Source organism: Amphiura filiformis, chromosome 20 (genome assembly GCF_039555335.1).
Source record: "Amphiura filiformis chromosome 20, Afil_fr2py, whole genome shotgun sequence".
In the NCBI taxonomy this organism is placed as follows: domain Eukaryota; kingdom Metazoa; phylum Echinodermata; class Ophiuroidea; order Amphilepidida; family Amphiuridae; genus Amphiura; species Amphiura filiformis.
Window position 1 is genome coordinate 3,322,352 of NC_092647.1, and position 21,618 is coordinate 3,343,969.

At 38.2% G+C, this 21,618-nt stretch overlaps 1 protein-coding gene across 3 annotated transcripts in view; it reads left to right on the forward strand.

Annotated features, from left to right (window-relative positions):
* The first annotated feature begins 8,896 nt into the window (after window positions 1-8,896).
* LOC140142539 (endoplasmic reticulum aminopeptidase 1-like) overlaps window positions 8,897-21,618 on the forward strand; it is a 58,837-nt gene continuing 46,115 nt past the window's right edge. Inside the window, exons 1-3 of one of the 3 annotated variants that reach the window (XM_072164531.1) lie at window positions 8,897-9,829; window positions 12,439-12,736; window positions 21,124-21,150. In XM_072164531.1, coding sequence (XP_072020632.1) covers window positions 9,258-9,829; window positions 12,439-12,736; window positions 21,124-21,150 — 897 coding nt within the window. In that variant the 5' untranslated portion in view covers window positions 8,897-9,257. The remainder of the gene's footprint in view (window positions 9,830-12,438; window positions 12,737-21,123; window positions 21,151-21,618) is intronic. The other 2 variants (XM_072164530.1, XM_072164532.1) reach the window with 2 other exon arrangements.

Below are 21,618 nucleotides of genomic sequence, written 5' to 3' on the forward strand. Positions count from 1 at the left end.
AACAGAAACAAAGTTAATAGAAAGAACGAACGAACGAAAGAAAGAAAGAACCGGCCACAATACATGCGTGCAAAAGTGGAACAAATTCGCACGAAGACCGCAAAAATGGGCACTTTTTATAGTTTGGCCAAATATGAGGTTAATTTTGTCTGAAACCCACATGTACATATAGGCCTATGTATACAGGTGTCCCGGGACAGGTGTCAACTTGGGGGTGATTGTATGGACCATTGCCCTTATCAAAATATTAGGGGGATTTATCCACCACCCCATACAACCGGCATGTAACTCAACCTTCTTGAAACCCAATGTTGCTATAGGCCTACTGATGAAACTTGATGAAACAGAAACAAATTTATAAGAAAGAACGAACGAAAGAAAGAAACCACATACATGCGTAAACATGGAGGTGATTGTATATAGACCATGCCCCAAAAAATTGGGGGAATTTATTCCCCACTCCGGGATTTATGCCTAAGTAAAAAAAGAAGAAGGAAGGAAGGCAAGAAGGAAGGAAGGAAAGAAAGAAAGAAAAAGAAAGAAAGAAGGAAAGAAAGAAAGACAGACAGAAAGAAAGAAAGAAAGAAAGAAAAAGAGAACGAAACAAAAGGGAAAGCAAGAACGAGAAAGGGAGAGAGAAACGAAAAGAAAGAAAGGGAAAGACAAAGAAAAAAGACATAGAAAGAAAGAAAGAGCTAGAGCGAGAGAGAGACAGAGAGAAAGAAAGGGAACAAGCAAGAAAATGAAAAGGAGAGAAATGGAACGAAATAACGGGAAAGCAAGAAATGGAAAGAGATAGAGAGAGAGAAACTGAAAGAAAAAAGGAAAGACAAAGAAAAAATAAGTCAAAAGGGTGTTTAGGTACAAACATTAAGCAAAAGATTATGCTAATGGAAGTCGTTTGCAAAATGGAGGCAAAAAATGGTACCACATCACTGACCACGTAATAATTGAGCTGGTGAATCGATACCAATTGCCATGATTACCATTTCCATCGTTTATGCTAACCGCTCCCGTTTACTCATCTAGCGGGGGCCCGCGCGTATGGGGTTATATCAGATGAGAAATTGTTTTTAGGTACCGCACCGCTCCCCGCACCGCTCCCCGCTGCCCCGCACCGCAGCCCCGCACCGCTTTGGTCCGCATATAAACACCCCAGTCAAGGTCATCGTAGAGCTATTTTTAACATGGGAGTGTGGAAGAGGGGAAGATTCAGGCACAAAAATCCCACAAAAAACACCTAATGGTTAAATTATGGTTTTGAATAGCTAAATGGTTGAAATGGCAAGCCCTAATAATGTAGATTTTCATGTTGGACCCTCATTCTACATTGGGGTACTGCGTTTATCATTTATATTTAAAGCAATTTAATTTGAGACCAAGGAAAAGGCATATAATAATTTATTAAAGTAAATGATTTAATTTTACTCATGATATGATGTGCTTTTCCCTGCAATGAAAAGCTGCTCTGTTGATTTATACAATCTTGAACTTCAGCAGCGATAGAAACACCAACATGAAATTGGGAAAAGGTGTCGATATCGTAAAGCGTTTTTAAACATTGCATCGTTTTGTGATCAACACTGTTAAAACACAGTCTATTAAAACAAAGTCTATTATTGTAAGGGAGAGGAAGCCAAGCCAAAATGTTTGAGAGAACCAGTAAAACATTACACGTGATTTGATATGCTTCAACATTCACAAGGAAACTGGTCAAGTTAAGGTATCATAGTAATTGTTCAAGTTTCCTCTTTGCACGAATCCATCCATATCATGATAATTTGTAGTAGAGATACATATCACTTTAATGGTAAAGGAATTTTTGGAACACCCTGTACTTATAAATATTCATAATAAACACTAACTGTAACCATAACCCTAACCCAATGGGCTTCTGAATTTAAAAAATTTCAAATTTTAAAATTAGCCAATGGACGAGAATTTATAGCCAAGCCTCTGCTGTGCGGGACTGCGGTGCGGGGCTGCGGGGAGCGGTGCGGGGCTGCGGGGAGCGGTGCGGTACCTAAAAACAATTTCTCATCTGATATAACCCCATACGCGCGAAGCGCGGGTACCCGCTAGTATTTATGAAAGAGGAAAGACTATATATTTAAAACAATATTTTATTAAAATATTTTAGCATGATCATTTTGTAAGCTCATAGAAAATTCTTCAAATAGGCTTGTATATTTGATGTTGCATATTTCAAAAGCTTTTAACATAAACACTTAACACTTAACATTACATAAACACTTAAAAGTGTTTATGTAATGAGAAGATAGCAAAATGTGCATGTAAAACTATTTTCAGCAGATAGCAAAGTGTGCATGTAAAACTCTTCAGAAGATAGCAAGTGTGTAAAACTATCGTCAGAAGATAGCAAAATGTGCATGTAAAACTGTCTTCAGAAGATATGTTCATTTGAAGTGTTCATGTGATACTATCGACAGAAAATAGCTAAGTGTGCATGTAAAGCTATCGTTAGAAGAAAGCAAACTGTGCATGTAAAACTATCTTCACAAGATAATAAAGTGTGCATGTTAAACTATCGTCAGAAGATGGAAAAGTGTGCATGTACGTGATGTAAAACTATCTTCAGAAGATAGCAAAGTGTTTATGAAAAACTATCTTCAGAAGATAAGCAAAGTGTGCATGTAAAACTATCGTCAGAGATATTATACAAATATTAACTGTCTATGAGTGTGATGGTCGAAATATAATCACGAGGTGAAAGATGGATTGTTTCATTCCACGAGCCGGAACGGCGAGTGGAATGGAACAATCCATCTTTCACCGAGTGATTATATTTCGACCATTACACGAATTTAAGACAGTTAATATTTGTTTTATATCACTCATGCATAAATTCTATTACTAAAATACTATTTAAGGTAGGAAATACATTTTTTCATCAACATAACACCATGTTTTGCGGTGATATACTTCGCATTTTGGGACCCACCCCATAACTAAATCGGCGAGTCCAAGAGTCAGCGCGCGGCTTGGCGCAGGCGCACTACGGCAAAGCACATGATGGTAAAGACTATATCACACGGAGTGGGTGATGGTAAAAATGGCAAATGGTAATCAACCCATGAACTGTCTAGAATTTATGTGTGAGTGATATAAAGATACCCAGCAAACACAAAACGTTTTGGACATCATTCGCAAAGAGTGTTAACATTTTATAGTTTATAGTTGTAGTTGTAGTTTATAGTTGTAGTTATAGTTGTAGTTGTAGTTATAGTTGGAATTATAGTTGAGTTTATAGTTGTAGTTGGAATTATAGTTGAGTTTATAGTTGTAGTTATAATTATAGTTGAGTTTATAGTTGTAGTTGGAATTATAGTTGAGTTTATAGTTGGCTAGATAACTAAAGACATTCTCTGTACCATTGTTGAAATTATGCCATAGCTTCCCATAATGCATGGTTGAAACTATATGCTATACCTATACTCTGTAGCGGAATGTCTTCCCATAATGCATTGCTGTAGATTGTATTGGAATGCTTTCCCATAATGCATTGTTGGAACTCTTGCCCATAATGCATTTTTAAAACCATGTTATTGTCATGTTAAATACATGTACACTATGTATTCTTCCCAGAATGCATCAGCTGTACCTTATATTCTCATACAAAATATTGATGAAATTATGTAGCTTCCCATAATGCATTGTTGATACTATGCTATACCTGTAGTCAAATGCCTTCCATATTGCATTCCGTAACCTGTACTGGAATGCTTTCCCACAATGCATCGTTGAAACTATGATATAGTGTCCCAAAATGCATTGTTGAAACTATATGCTATACCCATACTCTGTAGCGGAATGTCTTCCCAATAAATGCATCAATGCTGTAGATTGTATTGGAATGCTTTCCCATAATGCATTGTTGGAACTCTTGCCTATAATGCATTTTTTAAACCATGTTATTGTTATGTTAAATAGGTCTACATGTACACTATGTATTCTTCCCAGAATGCATCACCTGTACCTTATATTCCCATACAAAGGATTGATGAAATTATGCCATAGCTTCCCATAATGCATTGTTGATACTAGGCCTATGCTATACCGGTAGTCAAATGCCTTCCATAAATGCATTCCGTACTCTGTACTGGAATGCCTTCCCATAATGCCTTTTTGTCAAGGTAAACAAAGATACTAAACTGGGGTCCTGGGAGTTCTGTAACTTCATGCTTGGAGTTGAGACACACAGTGAGAGGTCAATGTGTTGATGGTTAAGCAGGAAATGAAAGCCTCTGGGTGGTCAAATCATGGCCAAAACAGCAACCCATTTATGCAATTTATAGATAGCTCATGTCTCTGCATGACTTAATAGCATGATCCTTCATCAATTCAAAGACCCAGACGAGCAGAGGCATACCAGCATCAGCAGTAATGGGGAGTGGGAGAGGCTGGTCCGGGGGGGGGTGCACTCAACACAAATGACCATACGGGTATGCTCCCCGGAGAGACCCCCCTTTTTGGATTTCGCAGCTCCGAAAGACCCCCTATATTTGACCAAAATAGAACTCCGAAAGACCCTTGATTTTGATAATTTCAGCTCTGAAAGGTTTTTTTCAGGCGATTTTCAACCAGAAAGCCAAGGTAGACCCTTGATTTGGACTGTTCGCAGCTCCAAAAGTCCATGTTTTACTTGTTCGCAGCTCCAAAAGGCCACCTTTTATCGGTACGCAGTCAGCTCCCAAAGACCCACCGCCTCAAAATTTCGGGGGAGCATACCCACCAAAATTTTTTGATCCCCCCCCCCCCGGGGTGGTCGATATTGCCTCGGCTCAAAATACTGGGACAAAATTGACCAAAAGTATCTTCTTTTGGCCTGGTTAGACCACAATTTTTAAACATTCTAATTTTGACCGAAAATTTCTCAGTGAATATCAACAATATTTTAGTAGAGGGACAGCAGGAAGATTTGGAAATTTGTCACCTCTTGGCCCCTTCTTAATTCTCCCTCTCCTGTAGAAGAGTTTATACCCTGTCTTTTGAAGGTGGCTCCATCACCCAAACACCCATCATATACCCCTAATTATGAGCTGTGGGGATTTGACACTTTAAAAGAGGGGGCAGTACGGAAATGTGTGCAAATGTCATGCTTGCTATGCTCGCAAAACTATTTATGGACCGTTCACAAACACTTGTAAGGGGGGGCTGATGCAAAAATGGGCACCATTATGTACATGTACCCCTGGGCACCACAACCCCTGAACTACACCACTGAACACTAATTAAACTAATAGAGTGCAATTTGCACTAATTATGTTATGCTAAATGGTACTAAATGGCACAATTGTTTTTAAGTACTGCATTGTTACACCCACCCTACTATCATGACTATTTTTACAGTATAGGCATGGTAGGTGATCAGATCTATACCAAGTCACAGCACAGATCCTGGAATTTATTTCCAGGGTCTGTTTTCACAACTACTAATCATGCTAATAGTCTCCCACAGTGAAAACATTTAACATGGCCATAAAACTAATTCCCCTTTGTTGTGCCCTCAAGTAATTTACCCAGGTCTTCCAGAAAAAAAGAGTATCTAATGTTGGAGTATAGTCTAAGAAGATTTGAATCTATAGACCTAGGTTTTGAATTTACTAGGTTTAATACCTGATCATCATGAAAGATTTCTTACTTCTGTGATCATATGTAGCATAAGTGAAATATTCAACCCTAACTCTAAACCTACAACTACTATAAAGTAACTATAAACTCAACTATAACTCTAGACTCAACTATAACTCTCTAATTATAACTCTCAATCCAGCTACAATTCTAACTGCAACTATAAATGCAACTATAATCCAACTACAATTATAAATGATTATAAAAATATGATTACAACTATAACTACAACTATAACTACAAAGTCAATGATAAAAATACATTTACTGCAAAAGGTTAGAAAAGGTTGCCAGGAAAAGTTTAAATGTCGGGTTATATAATGAGCATACCGTATAAAGGGTATAAAATGTTTTCATAACATTCAAAAACATTCGTTGGTAATTTAACCTATTGCTATATTCTTACATAATGTTATTTAAGTGTTGACAAATTTTACAATATCATTTTGAAAACATTTAAAAAATATTGTTGTAGTGTGTTTTCATACAAATCGTTTAAAACGTTTTCTTAATCTTTATATAACCCGACATTTAATGTTATTAAAACTTTTTATCTAACCAGTAGCTTGGGTAGCAAACTGTGCATGTAAACTATCTTATAGGGAACTGCATTACATAAAAAAACACATGCAGATACATAAATACATATAAAGCATAATTAAACAGAGTATACCAATTTACAAATACTTAAACTAATACAATGTTAAGAACAAATCATTACAAAGTAGTGAAGCTATCTTCAGAAGATAGCAAAGTATTTATTTGACAATATAGCAGAGTGTGCATGTAAAATTATCGTCAGAAGATAGCAAAGTATGCATGTATATAAAACTATATTCAGAGGATAGCAAAACGTACATGTAAAACTATTTTCAGCATTTAGGAAATTCTTCCAATAGGCTTGTACATTTGATGGTGCATATTTCAGAAGATAGCAAATAAAAGTGTTTATGTAAAACTATCTTCAGAAGATAGCAAAGTGTGCATGAAACTGTCGTCATGTAAATTTACATGTAAAATATCTTCAGAAGAAAGCAACGTTTGCATGTGGTACGGGCTGTAATGACTCAAGGCCACAATCATCCTTTACCCAAATTCACACTAATGCACAACAATCATACACTGTTCGATTAAGTTAACAAGATCTTTAAGTAAAAAACAAGTCTTTAATTAAAAGTAGAAATAACCCAGACTCCAGCAAATCGACAGAAGAATTTTAATCTTTTGAGGGAGGAGAAGCACCTTCACATGTTCAAAATCTGCTTCGTTGCTGTATTCAAAGGCACCTCCTTTTGCAACACAATGACGACCAACACATTATAGATAGTCTGCAAGCTAAATTGCTTTCACCTTTTATACTTACAAAAACAAAACACCATCTCATTAATACATTCACTTCCTGGGGGAATCCACAAAATGATGTCATTATTCACTTTACATTATCGGGGATTCCCCTAATGGTGCAATACACTGAACAAACTTGAGAACAGGGGATTCCCAACAATCCAAAATTAGATATGATTCAATTTGTTTTTGCATGCATGGGAGGGGGTTCCCAATGAAAAAGATTTTAATTGTAAACAAAGAAAAATTATCAAATTATTCAGGGAACATTACTCTTGTAAAACTATTTTCAAAAGATAGCAAAGCTTGCATTTAAAACTACTATCAGAAGATATCAACGTGTTCATGTGAACCGATCTTCAGAAGATTGCAATGTTTGCATGTAAAAACATGCTAACAGTGGCATAGATTTCTTTTTGACATTTGGAGGGGGATGGGGTTGGAAAAAATTTCTTGAAGTAAAGTGAATCCAGCACTTTTTGGCGATAGATTTAAGTTTATTGAACAAATGCGCGCGAAGCGCGAGAAAATTTGTAAAGCTAAACTGATGAAATATGGTTAAATTTGCGCGTAGTGCGGAAAATTTTGCAATTTTAGGGCTGAAATGGCCAAATATAAGCTTAATTTGGTCAGAAACCCATATACAAGTCTCAACATTGGGGGGATGATTGTATGGACCACCCCTGGCAAAATATTGGGGATTTATCCCCCATCCCCCGGATCTACGCCTATGCATGCTAAACATGCTCTATAGAAAAGATGTAAAACTATTTTCAGAAGATAGCCCAGTTTTCATGTAAAACTATCTTATACGGTCATGAAATGAACATGTAAATGCTATCTTAGCTTATCTTCAATAGCAAACCTTGCATGTAAAACTATCTTCAGAAGATAGCACATTGAAAGTGCATGTGCATGTAAGGGCTGTGCAATAATTACCAGTATGAGCCCCGGGGGTACATTTCAAATGGCTCGCCAAATATCGCTTGCCCCGGCCCGCCAAAAATCGCTTGCCCCCCCTCTCGGCCCGCCAAAAAATCTTTGCCCCCCCCTCCCTTGCACATGCAAGTTTTATAAACATATTGCGAGCGTATATACGTAGCGAGCAGGAAAATGTGCATATTTAAGCGTTTCCGTACGGTTTATCTAAGCGTTTTTTAGAGCGTTTTATAAAGGCGCCCCAAGAATGTGTGCGAAAAATCACTTGCCCCCCTCTCGGCTTGCCAAAATTCCTTCCCCCCCTTTCGGCTCGCCAAATAATTCTTGCCCCCCACAATTTTACCTTCAGAAGATAGCAAAGTGTACCGGTACCGTGATAAAAAGCTATAAAAAGAGCAATGCTTGTATGTAAAACTATTATCAGAAGATAGCGAAGTGTAAAACTGTTAAAAAGGGTCCAACTTTGCCCAGTTAATACGAGTAGCGACCGAAAAAATTAGGTTCTTTGCTTTCTTGGTCAAAAAAGTCCTATATCCACTTTTGGTGATTGTGATAAATATCAGTATAATTTCGAATTCAACTGAAAATGCGTTTTATGATTAATAATAGGGCCTAACATATTTTTAGGGATCAAATAAATTATCGACTTTAACTAGTCTACCACATTGTGACCACACTGTACTGGCGCCCGCTCACCCATCGCCAACCCAGAAAACCACTGCTGTGGCGCCCACTTGCTAACTCTGTATTTTTCTATGCAGCAGCTATTTTTCTTCCGGTTTCCGCCCATTCAATTACCAACCCAATCATCCAATTCAGGTAGCTGCTCGATGCATCTCACATGAAATTAAATACCCAGTGACCTTTAAACCTTCTATTGTGTTCACTTTCACATTCGACCGGAGCCAAAGGCAAAATAAACTTGAAAAAAATGCCAAAATCTTCCAGGACAAAAGACTTAAAATACATTAAAAGACTTCTTTAGATTGAGAAAAGTAGTATAGTACCACGGTATGAAGAGGAGAGCTCATTCTTCACTATTTACTTCTCACGAGTAACTTGAAGGGAATAGTAAAAAAATACTTTCACCATGACCGAACGAGGTGCGGGTGATTTGGAGTACAAGGCCATAGACGACGAAATGGCCGACATGAATTATCGGAATTTTGTCGATGACGAAGAAGCAGGCCATGATTCGAATGATAAAAATCCAACTGCTGATGGGGGACATGCACTCCATGCAGTAAATGTTGAGCCGTCTGTGGAGATGGCAGGCGGACAATCGAGGGACGTGGGCCCAGTAAACTCCGCGGTGCTGCGGTGATGTACAAGAGCGTCGGCTGCTCAAAGGTTGCTGCGGTTTGTTTACTTCTACTCATCTTATGTTCCATACTACTGATAGCAATTGTTGCGAGTTTTGCAAGACCTAGGTGTATACCCACTGATGATGAGACATCAGATACACAGACTCCATCTCAAAAAGGACCAATTATGGGCGATGATGGCAGGCCCTTTGGATGGCAAGAGATTCGGCTACCCAATGATATAAAGCCACTGAACTACACTTTATTTTTACATCCCAATCTTACTACAAACCAAGTTCTTGGAAGTGTAGAAATTGTTATGAATGCTACTAAATCAACCAATTTTATTGTATTTCATGCAGCGTCTATGAATATTACAAAACCTTCCAAAATCGACCTTCAAGGAAGCGACTCCAAGATAAATATCGTTAAAATGCAACGGACAAAAAAGAATGAGCAAGTCTATTTAAAATTGGCAAGTAAAATTCAACAAGGAAGAAAGTATGTACTGAATTTGGATTTTGACTATACATTAGCGGATGGACTGAATGGGTTTTACCGTAGTACATACAAAGTTGGAGAGGAAGAAAGGTAGGACTTAAAGGAGTATTTCGTGATCCTAGCATCCTCTTTTTATGACATTTTTCAGTAGATATCCACGAAAAAAGCTTATTCCCAAAATTTCAATTGATTTCGATTTTGCATTTGCGAGTTATGCATGATTACACTGCTCCATAGACAATGTGTTGTAATTTCATTCTGGTATACCAGAACGAAATTCAAATTTCACGATATCTTCGCTAAACGAATTAATCTGCAAGAAATTTTTTGTTCATAAACATTATGTAGCCAGAGGTTTCCAGCGATATATAAAAATCGCAACTTTTTTTGAGAAAAGTTTGGGGGGGGATGATGCTGTGGATCACGAAATGCCCTTTTAAATATCTGACTGCTTTTAAATACATGAAGTCCATAATTTATTTCATCTGTTTAGTTGTGTAACTTAAGAACTGATCGTTATTTACGGCAGGGGGGGAATGGGCGTTTTAGAAAAAATATTGACAAAAAAAATCGCGTTCCCCCTTGCATCCGCTCAAAATTCCCCCTTGATTCCCCCTTATTTTCCAGAATTTCTCCATTTAAAACTTAACAATCCCCCCTCCTGGTTCAACCAAAAATTTCGCATTCCCCCCTCAAGACCCGGAAAAAATTTCAGGTCCCCCCCCTCAAAATGCCCATTCCCCCCTGACGTAAATAACGATCGCTCCCTTAGTTTCAGTGGTTGCATGCAAGGCATAAAAACTAAAAGGGTGGCACCCTCATTGTGGAACCACTGACCTTGAATGTGGAGTTGATGTCAGTCTTCACGATGTTTTTTAGCTTTTACGCTCTTCAAGCAACCAGTTGGTCTGGGAAATGCATCCAGCCCAGTCGGGGCAAAGTATGGTGTTACCATTGCGTCGAAATGTTGAACTTATGTGGTAATGTGTGAAATACAATTTAGCAAATTGGTCATTTATAGAAAATAAAACTTTGGAAACAATTTTGGGTCACCTAGTACCCATCCTCCCCCACCCACACACACACCCCCGTGCAATCGCCTCCAAACATGGACACTATTTAGGACTATGCAAAAGTGGACATCCGGCAATCGACATACCAAGGTTTTCCGCCATAGTGTATTTTTGTGGTTATGGAATTTAACCTAGCAACTGCAGACATTATATCTCATTATAATGATCATGATGATAGAGAACATATTTTGCAATTATACATTATTTTGCAGACCTCTAGAAACCGAGGATGGTCCCCCATTTACCGAGTGGTCTACGGTTGAAATGTGAAGTGTGCATGTGCATGTGTTCTCGATTGAAAGTGATTGCACACGCACCCCCACACACTTTCTAGATTTTTCACACTCCCTGGCAAGATAAAAAATTGTGGTCTACAATTCACAAATTTTAGTCGGCAAGAAATATTTCCATAAATTGGAAAAAAAATAAACAGACGGGGAAGGGGGAGGGGGGTCAAAACCCCACAGACAGACCTGTCACCGGGTCCCCTCACTTTTGAAAACCTGCCTACGCCAAGTGCTAGTACTGTTTGATGGGAAACAAAGTATCTTGGTAAGTTGCTAAACAAATAATTTGTAACATCTCTTGATTCTGCACAAACATAGTACATGTATACGTACATTGTTGTAAGCTTGCAATATTTTGTGATAATTTAACGATGTTTATATTATTACATGTATATACAATGTAACTTGTAAGACATTTTAAAACTTTCATTCAACCAACCAGAAAATTATGTCATGTTTTTGCCCAAATAATCATATTTGGCATTGTGGAACCAGGGGCGGAACCAGGGGCGGATGGATCCAGGGTTTTGGGAGGAGGGGCACTCATTTTTGCTTTGCTCACATCAAATGGCCATTCAAGGGGGAAGCCTAAGGCAAGAGTGGTTTGCTTTTCAAGTTGGAAAATGTTGACAAGGAGGGGGGGGAGGTTTCAAAATCTTCAAAAAGCAATCTTATTTACTTCTTATAGAGGAGGGGGTTATGGGACATCATGCTCATCATCATACAAGTGATCATACATGTAGGTGGCGTAACCAGGGAGGATCGGGGACACATCATCCGCCCTAAATTTTTCCATAGGGGAGCTTCCCCCAAAATCCTAAAAGAACAAAAAATAATTAATATAAGCAATTCAATTGCCCTGTACATAGATCTGCCTTTTGCACTAGCCCATCAAGTAGCACAAATTTGCCTTCATTTTGAAAATATTTCAAATGCTTTCCACACAAATGTCCCAGTAAGATCCGAACAAGATTCCCCCCTAAATTTCAATACTTCTGCTCAGTGGCGGCGCCACGGGGGGCATGGGGGAAATTCCCCCAGTCAGAACTCTTGCCCCCCTGTTGCCCCCCCAGAAAAAAAAAGAAAATTACGAAAATTTCCCCTTTTGGCAGTAATTTTGCTCAAATTTTGTTGATTTTGCCCCCTCTGAAATTTACTTTGCCCCCCTAATGCCCCCCGAAAAAAAATTCCTGGCGCCGCCACTGCCTCTGCTGCCTGCTGCAATTGGTAAATTAGTCACCATATTCATCTCTGCTATAATCATGAATCACATAATTACTCCCACTCTGGGCAGCTATTTTATACAACAATAATTTTTTTTAATGTGTGATTTTCATAGGGTGCTAGCAACAACTCAGTTTGAGCCAACAGATGCAAGAAAGGCTTTTCCATGCTTTGACGAACCTAACCTTAAAGCTACTTTCAAGCTAACCCTGATCCGAGAGAAGCGCCACATCACTCTGTCCAACATGCCACTACTGGGTGCGAGTACGCCATACACAGGGAGCAAATCGACGGCTGGCCTGGTGCAAGATGAATATACAGAGTCAGTGATTATGAGTACCTATCTGGTTGCTTTCGTTGTGTGTGATTTTAAGAATATAAGCGATAGAACGGAATCAGCTATACCGGCACAGGTAAGAGAAATAGAAGAGCATTGGGCCAGGCCCGTACACAGAATTTTTTTGGGGGTGCTGATTTTGAAAAAGTGGACTTTTTTCCAAGGGGGGCAATTTTGTGAAAAGTGGACTTTTCCCTCCAAATTTTGACCATTTTTGACCAAAAAAACATGTACGGGCCTGCATTGGGCTATTCCATCTAAAATCCATACCCACTAAGAATAGAATTTGAACCGGGAAGTGATGGGATTTTTTTTAAAAAGTTCATTGGACAAAAAAAATGCAATAGATAGCAAAATACACCATTTTCGTCGCAAATAATGTAATTGCACAAAAGTCCTGAGTCGTATCATATTAGTCTTTGTCAACGACTACTCGCGATTGAGGGGGCACGAGCCCCATTTGCAAACTGCGACACACCTCGAATAGTGATGAGTGAAGCGTGTTACCACTATGGTTTCCAACCAAGAGTGTGTGGTTCCCAGTAGTTTCTCCCCCTGTGGGTAATATACATTGTAGTTACACAGTCTGTAGCACACTGGGCCCTCATCAATGATGTAACCCCCGGGGGTGTCACTCGCATACCAAAGTGGTATGCATGCTCGTCCCCAAAAATGTCGAAAAAGGGTCGATTTTTGGCCTTGTGGCGCATGGCGGCGTTGACGTTTTTAGAAAAAAGGGTGCTTTTCAGGTAAAGTTTCGACATTTAGGGTATCTTTTTTCAACTTCAATGGATTTGTTTTAGAGTTTGCGCCATTTAGGGTTCCATTTTAGTTTCTTCGCTGAATTACGCCATATTTTAGGGGTAAGATTTAGAGAGCCTTACGCCAATAATGGGTGAAATTTTTCTACACTGATTACGCCATTTAGGGTCCATTTTTGAGGTGCTGGGACGAGCATGCATACCACTTTGGTGTGCGAGTGATCCCCGGATGTAACCAGAGGGAGAAGGAGGATTGATCTCCCAGTAAGGACCTGAGCTCCCCTTGAGCCCCATCCCCCACCCCTGAGTCCCCTCCCTCACCCCTGAGTCCCTCACCACCAGGGATGGGTTATTCCGTTTATTTTCCTTCACGTTTAACGCATCAGTGATGTGTGCATTTAATATATTAACCACATTGATCCAGCCCCGTCTAGCGGCAAGATTTCATTAATATACGATAGGTAAGGTGCACCTCACAAAACTGGAATTTCTAACAGAATATGTTAGTACCAATGGCGCAGTACATGTACATAAGGTAAAATTTGCGAAGTCAGTGGCCCAAACATGTCAGAAACTATGCATTATTTTGACGTATTAGTGTTAAATAATGAATGTTTTGAGCAAGTTTCATGTAAATTATTAAGGTCGTCTTCAGATTTTGTTACTTTCAACTGTTGATAAGCATTGAAGAATGGAAAATTGAAGGTTGAAAATGACTTGCCTGTTACACGTTTACCACAATCGCTAAACGTTTAACGGATCATGCGTGCGTTTAACGGTACATGCGTTTAACGTTCCCATGCCTACTCACCACCCTATGAACTGACAGGTGTCTGTGGGGAATTCAGATTTTACCCTGTCCCCCCTCCAATATTGTGACATTCATTGAGGAGGATACCCTCAATTGTTTTGGTTTTTTAATCCTGATTTGTATATGAACTAAAATTGAGGCCCTCAAAGTTGCTGTACATGTATTTGTGACAAAATCTGATGCGTATAGCACACATACTATGTGTTGTTAGCACCTTGCTGTGAGCATTGCGGAAGTATGCAGCAAAATACTTGGCTCCGGGAATTTTTATTGGGTTGGCAGAGTGAATTTCAGGGGGGGATCTAGCAATTTTGGAGGAAATTGTAGTGAAAAGTGGAAGTTTTCATCATTTTAGGTTTTTACAGGGGGACCTGGGGTGCAAGAAAAATATTTGGGGGAAAATACACCCCAGGATATTCATAACACATCAGGACAACCCCATTAATGATCAAATGACTGAAATGCATTGGTTTTATATATTTAGCAATTTTCTTTTGTTTTACCTCATTTGTTTGGTGAAGTTTAAGAAAAGGGCACATGTCATTAATATTTATGATATAGTGAAAAATAATATTTTGTTGAAAAAAAACATTCTGGAAATGTTACAATATTTACTTTAGGACATAGATTTTAAAGTCTATGATGTTTTAAAAGACTAGCCCCAGGTCCAGCCACTATAGCCCTTGTAAATGCTAGTAATACATGTACATGTCCCAACTATCTACATACATGTATATGTGGAGCTTATTTTTCAATCTCTGTATAAAGGCCCCATTGGCTGACATGAGCAGGGTGAAATTGTATTATTTTAGAGCAAGCACCGCACATGAATGATCAAACTGCAGATGACAAACATGAATTTTAATAGGAAACACTTTAATAAGAAGAGGCAGTACTTCAATGTGCTTTTGATCAATTTAGATCAAAGATAGTGTTTCTATTCATGATGTGTATTTGTATGGCATATGACCATAGGCGGCGGAACCGGGGGGGGGGGGGGCTGGCCCCCACATGAATCCATAATGTGCTGTGTGTAACATGTCTGGGCGAACATAAATAATCAAATCTCTATTCTAGACCCTTAACATGCTTAAGAAAGTGTAAAAATGATGCACAAAATGGCTTTAATTGGACCTTCATTTTGCAAAATTTTCCAACTCCCCAGTGTGTAGGCCTATGGAGAAAAAAAATCCCCTTTATGCTTATGCTTTGGACACCCAACACTAAAAGCAATAATTTATACAATAATAGTGAAAACTTATCCACGAATGGCTTCAATTTGGGCCTTCATTTGATCGTCCCATTTTCTTTTTTCTTTTTTTTCAAACTAAAATTGTTCACAATAATAGTGCCAGAATAGTCCACCAAATGGCTTCAATTGGGCCTTCAGTTTGCAAAAGTTTCTCACTTCTGAGGGGGCCCCATCCCCCCTCAGAATTATTTCGATTTTTTACATCACACTGACTGCTCCCCCCCCACTTTCAAAATCGTTCCGCCGCCACTGCATATGACAAGTTGAAATTAAAGAAGTAGAAATATCCTGAACACATCATTTGGATACCAATGCACACACCCCACACCCAAAACACAAACCGGGACACAAACACATTGTGGTAAGGGGGAGTACTGAAGTTTGATTTTGGTAGATGTGTGCCTTTTGAAATCTAAAAGTGGACCCATATTTATACAAATTTCCAAGAAAATTTGACCCATTTTTATATATGAGATTTTTGGCAAAATTTAAGACAATTTTACAGATTTAGGCCTTTAACAATTTGACATTTAGGCACCAGTTAGGTGAAAATGGTTGAAGCCCCCGGCACTTTGTTAAAAATCATGTAAAATCAGTCGTTTTTGGCGATGTTAGCCATTAAAGACCCCCCCCCCTCCGTGATAACTCCAAAGCCCCTCTGAGCCCCCTCAAAACATGCCAGTGTCAAAAACAGTACATTTTGTAATGCATAAAAGAATTTGTATTGGTTAGTTTATGTACAGGTAGTCTGCTATGTAGGACATTGGGCTATTTCAGTTGAATCAATACACCCCCATGGAAGACATAACCTTAAAGCCATAGTGTAACACTGCCATAAAAATAGATTAGCATTTCTTTTCCATAAAATGTTAGCTTTTACTGTCAGGTCCCCTTTTAATTTTGAGTTAAACAACTGAAGTAAAGCAAAGAAAATTTGAATAACAGCGCGATGTCAAAAATGTGTGTCATTCCATCGGTTGTGCTATGGCACAGTCCTTTGATGTGTGTATGACCGTCCCACACACCATGTATAATGTACTGTGTACTATGTACTATGAACGCCTCATAATTATGCTTTATTCAAAATCTTGGATTTTGACAAAACTACTTATATTAACTACAGCACCTAAAGTCTTGATTTTTGCAGGGTATGTTAGTTTAATAAAGTAAATCATATAGTTTAAAAACAGAATATTGAGAGCATCCTCAGCAAATATTATGGCTTTAATTTTGCACACAGTGTAGATTTCAAATGGAGTCGCCCATTTAGGTATACATGTAATAGCCCCATTTGAAATTCACACTCTGTGTGTGGAAGAGTACATTGTGTAAGGTCACATGATGTCTTTCATAGGGGGTGTGTGGATTTCAACTGGAATAGTCCATTGTTTGACAAGTTTACAACTTGTTTAGTGAAATGGAACAAGGTCAAAACAAAAATATGACTGTTGTTGTTTTGCCATTTAATGCATTTTTTGCTATTGACAACATGGGCAGATAGGGTTTTGAAATGGGCCCTGCTCATGATGTGTTGTCTGACTCGCTGCAATCGCCTGCATTTTATGACAATGCGCCTATTGGCCATTTTGGACAGATGGGAAATTATGCAAAAGTGCGAGTCAAAATCAAATTTAGCAATATTATTCCTTTACTAGGTCTGTCTTGCCATTTAATGCATCAGGGACAGATCAAGGGTTCCGGGCCTGCTCATGATAAATTGTATGACTCGCTGTGATCACTTCATTTTATGACAAATGCGACTCTTTCGGCCATTTTGGAGAGATAGAAATTATGCAAAAATGGGTCGATCCTTCATGTAATTATTTCGTGTAAGCTAATCCTAACCCTAACTCTAATCCTAACCCTAACCCTAATCATAATCCTAACCCTAATCCTAACCCTAATCATAATCATAATCATATAACCCTAATCCTGACCCTAATCCTAACCCTAAACTAACCCTAACCCTAACCCTAATTTTGTGTAAAATTACATGAAGGAATAAGCCAAAAATGGGAGTCAAAATCAACCTTAGCAACATTATTCTTTTACTAGGTCTGTCACATATATCTTCACAGATAGTCACATACTGCTGTAAACTTGGTGCAAGCTTTATTCATCCAACGCTCTTGTGGCATGTATAAAATGCAAAGGGAAAAAAATTGGGTGAAAAAAGATGCGAAACACTTGTAAGCTTATAATGGGTCTGGGTTCAAATATCATAGAAGGTATTGGCTGAGTGAATAGAGCTTAGGTTTTTCCCACAGTATGGCCATACTATAGTATTGAATTCCAAGTGTTTTTATTGGATTCTTATGTACATAAAGCATGCACATATAACATACCTTTCCAAAATGAGCAATTACATGTATGTTGGTCGAAAAAAGAAGAAAAATTGCTTCAGGTTTTATTTTTTTTTTCACTTTAAAATTTAAATTGCTGATAAGTGCATTGTTGGCATTTGTGATCTTTATATTGGAGGGAAGTGCATGCTGGACAGTATACATGTGTGACGACAATATAAAGAAATTCTGAATGCTTTCAGTCAGAAGATACCTTGCACTTCCCACAATGCATTTCTTTTGTGTACTGATTTGCTCTTCAGTGCAACATATTGGTCGATAGTGAAATAGATAGTGACCAAAATACGTCAATTAACAGAGCTCATCCGGATCTTCTAATTTAGGTATTTCTTGTCACTATCGACCCATGTTGTGGTGAATAACAAATCAACACCTGTGGCATAGCCAGCACCTATTCAGAGTGTGGGTAAGGGGGGGGGGTCAAGGCAACTTTTAAGGGGGGAAATTTTGACGAAAATGGTAAAAAAATACAAAAAAATGGCCTAAATTTCTTAAATATCAGGTGGCCAGCATCGGGGGCAGTGGTAGCACCAGCGTTTTTTAGAAAGGGAGCATTGGGGCAAAAAGTTAATTTTTTTGGGGGGGTTAAAATCAACAAATTTTGCACAAAATACAAAATAGCCTCAAAAAGTGGCAATTTGTGTGATTTGGGTTTTTTTGCCTCAAAAGTGGGAGGCAAACTAGGGGAGAAAGATAAATATTTGGGGGAAATTCCCCCCAAGTGCTGCCACTGCAGGGGAGAGGGGGCAGCTTCCTCCTTTTCCCCCTGGTCATGCCACTGATCAATACAGAGAAGAAATGCATTATGGGAAGGGTAAGATGCTGCTTTTTCAGTGCCGTTCCTTTTCATCAATGTTGAAGTAGCACTGTAAAAGAAATGCACTCAATAGTGAATGGCGATAGGCAAGGGAAGGAACACAGAGTTATGGAGGGCATCAAGCCCTGCATGGTAGGGAACTACACTTAAATTTTGATGGGATGTGCGTCACAGAGCACCATACTTGGACTGAGAACTGGACAAATAGGGCTTCTGAGCAGCGTTCGAAATAGGGCCGGTCAGCCGGCCATTGGCCTGTAACTTTTTGGCCAGGCCGGTAACTTTCGTGACTAGCAGTCTAGTTGCCGGCCAGGCTGGCTGGTAACTTTTTAAAGGTCAAAGATTTAGTTTTTAAACATAATTCATGAATAATGCATCTTTTATCTGTCATTATTTTATTAAATCACTTACGAAGCATGGTATATAAATTTAATAGTTTCAATCCGACAAAATGCAGTCCCGATCTTGCCAGAAACATTTACGGTTCAACCACCGCTTCGACCAGCCTAAGTTTTATTCTGTGAATTATATTAGCAGTAACCTACACGTCCCTATTTTGTACCTATTCAGAATTATTATTATAATTATACAGTTCATTTTGAATATGCATGACAAATAATTCCTTGGTTTAAAACGTCACTATTGAACTTGTTGTAACATTTAATTGACGGAAATAATTCAATATGTGTCCCAGCTTATAATGTCACGTTTCAAAGCTCAAAACGTTTTGGCCGGTAACTTTTCACCTGGGTTGGCAACTTTTCAGAGTTACAGGCCTGACTGGCCTGTAACTTTTTGAGGCATATTTCGAACACTGCTTCTGAGCTGATATTTCAAAATATTTTTTGGGACTAGTGAACTAAAATTGGGCTAAACTACAGACTGTGAATTTAAGAAACTCCAAATTTTTCCAGATTTGCACTAAAAAGCTACAATTTTGGAAGTTTTGCTCAAAGTGAAGCTAGAGAACTGGAGCATAATCCCCAAATGTTGGTTTTCGGAACTGTTAGAGAGCCTGAACATACCACATTTACATGTGAATGCCCCCCCCCCCTCCCCGCATCCCCGACCCGTATCTAGCTTCCCAATCAGCATGTTTTGAAGCGAGTACCTTAAAAAACGATCTTTTAATGATGTATACTTTGTTTAATACATTGTATGTAGTAGGCTTGGTATCACAGTGGCTTGGTATTATGCAAACGTATCTAGATTTATCAAGTTTGTTGATTGAATTTCAAATTGAAAAACCAGGGCATAGGTGTAATTGTCTCATTATGATTACAAAATTATGACAGAAAGTATTAAGTGTCTCGTTGTGTTGAAGACAATATGTGAAACTTTGAGGTACCGTATAGGTAGCAAAAAATTGTTGTTTCAAGGGAGTTCAGTCAGGGTTTTTTTAAGTTTTATATTATTATTATTATTTTCATTATCATTATCATTATTTTTGTTATTATTATTATTATTATTATTATTATTTGTCTTCTTCACCTGTGTATAATAATAATACACTTTTGTTTTGTTTCAATAAGTGCTATTTACTAGCCATACTGCAGTTACTGTCCGTTTTCCTATACACAATACACAGTGCTCTTTCCCATTGACGTGTGACCTCTACAAACAGCCCTACGTTAACAGTATGGGGATATGACTAGTTAACGTCGCTGTGTGAAAAATAACCGGCCAATATTAAAAGTACTCTTCTAAGGTTCTAGAAAATATAGTTTTTAACATGTCCTAAATTTTAGCTAATTTAGATGTTTGGAAATATTCGTACTTTGGTGTTTTAGTTAATGTTATAGGTAATAGTACATTGCCTAGTTAACGTCGCTGTGTGAAAAATAACCGGCCAATATTAAAAGTACTCTTCTAAAATTCTAGACAATATAGTTTTGTAACATGTCCTAAATTTTTAGCTAATTTAGGTGTTTGGAGAGGGTCGTACTTTTGTGTTTTAGGAAGGACATGTAAACGACAGATAACACCAAAAATATGAAGAAATTATTTCCAAACCGTGTTAAGTCAAAAATCATTATGTTGCTCATTTTCAAGAATGCTGTTTTACAAAAAGCACGCCATTGTCTGATTTCGTGAACAAAGCCACACATAACATTGTTTCCTTTCGCTTCCTTTATAATCGGTTACCCAACTGAAGCTATGAATACCAGCTTTATTGCGATATCGCACATGAAAACAGTCACTTGTGCACAACCAGAGAAGATCCGATTTAATCAGTTGAGCTGTTTCAATGAGTGTTATCTTGGTTTAATAGCTTTTAATGGGGTTAAGTCCTGCAAAGGTCGAGATGAATTCTACTGTAGACATGACTGCATCATGCCTGCAAACAAAATCCATTGTGATCCCTATGCAAAGTACATCAAGTATGTACATAGTTGAACATGATATGTATTAAAATATTGCTATACCGATTATATTTTCCCACCATATTTAAATGCTAGCAACAACATGGACACGAATTTGTTAAGGTAGTGTAAATATTAATATTAACAGTCTGTGTGGTGCTTGTAGTCTAATGTATACAATTAAGGATGCTAGTTCTAACAGGGGGTGAAGTCACATTGAGTGTATTTCGAGATACATGTATATTGCAAAGAAGGTTGTTATCTCCATGTAGTATGTACATATATGTGATGCGATCAAGCAAACTGAGTCTGATGTTGATCAAAATCAAAATTCAGTTTTTCAATCTCATTATATGAGCCATTCTCAAAGCTTTATTTTGCTGAAAACCCCATCATAATTAGACTTACATGTACTTCTAGGTTCCAGAGATATGGCCATTTTATTGTTGCCCAGAACAATGAAATACAAAGGAAGTTGAATACTATTATTGATTATATCTCAAAATCAGTATTCCCGACATCCGACTCATTTTGCTTGATCGCATCACAGATATGCTTTTATAGTTTTAATGCTCTACCATGTTTTTTCAC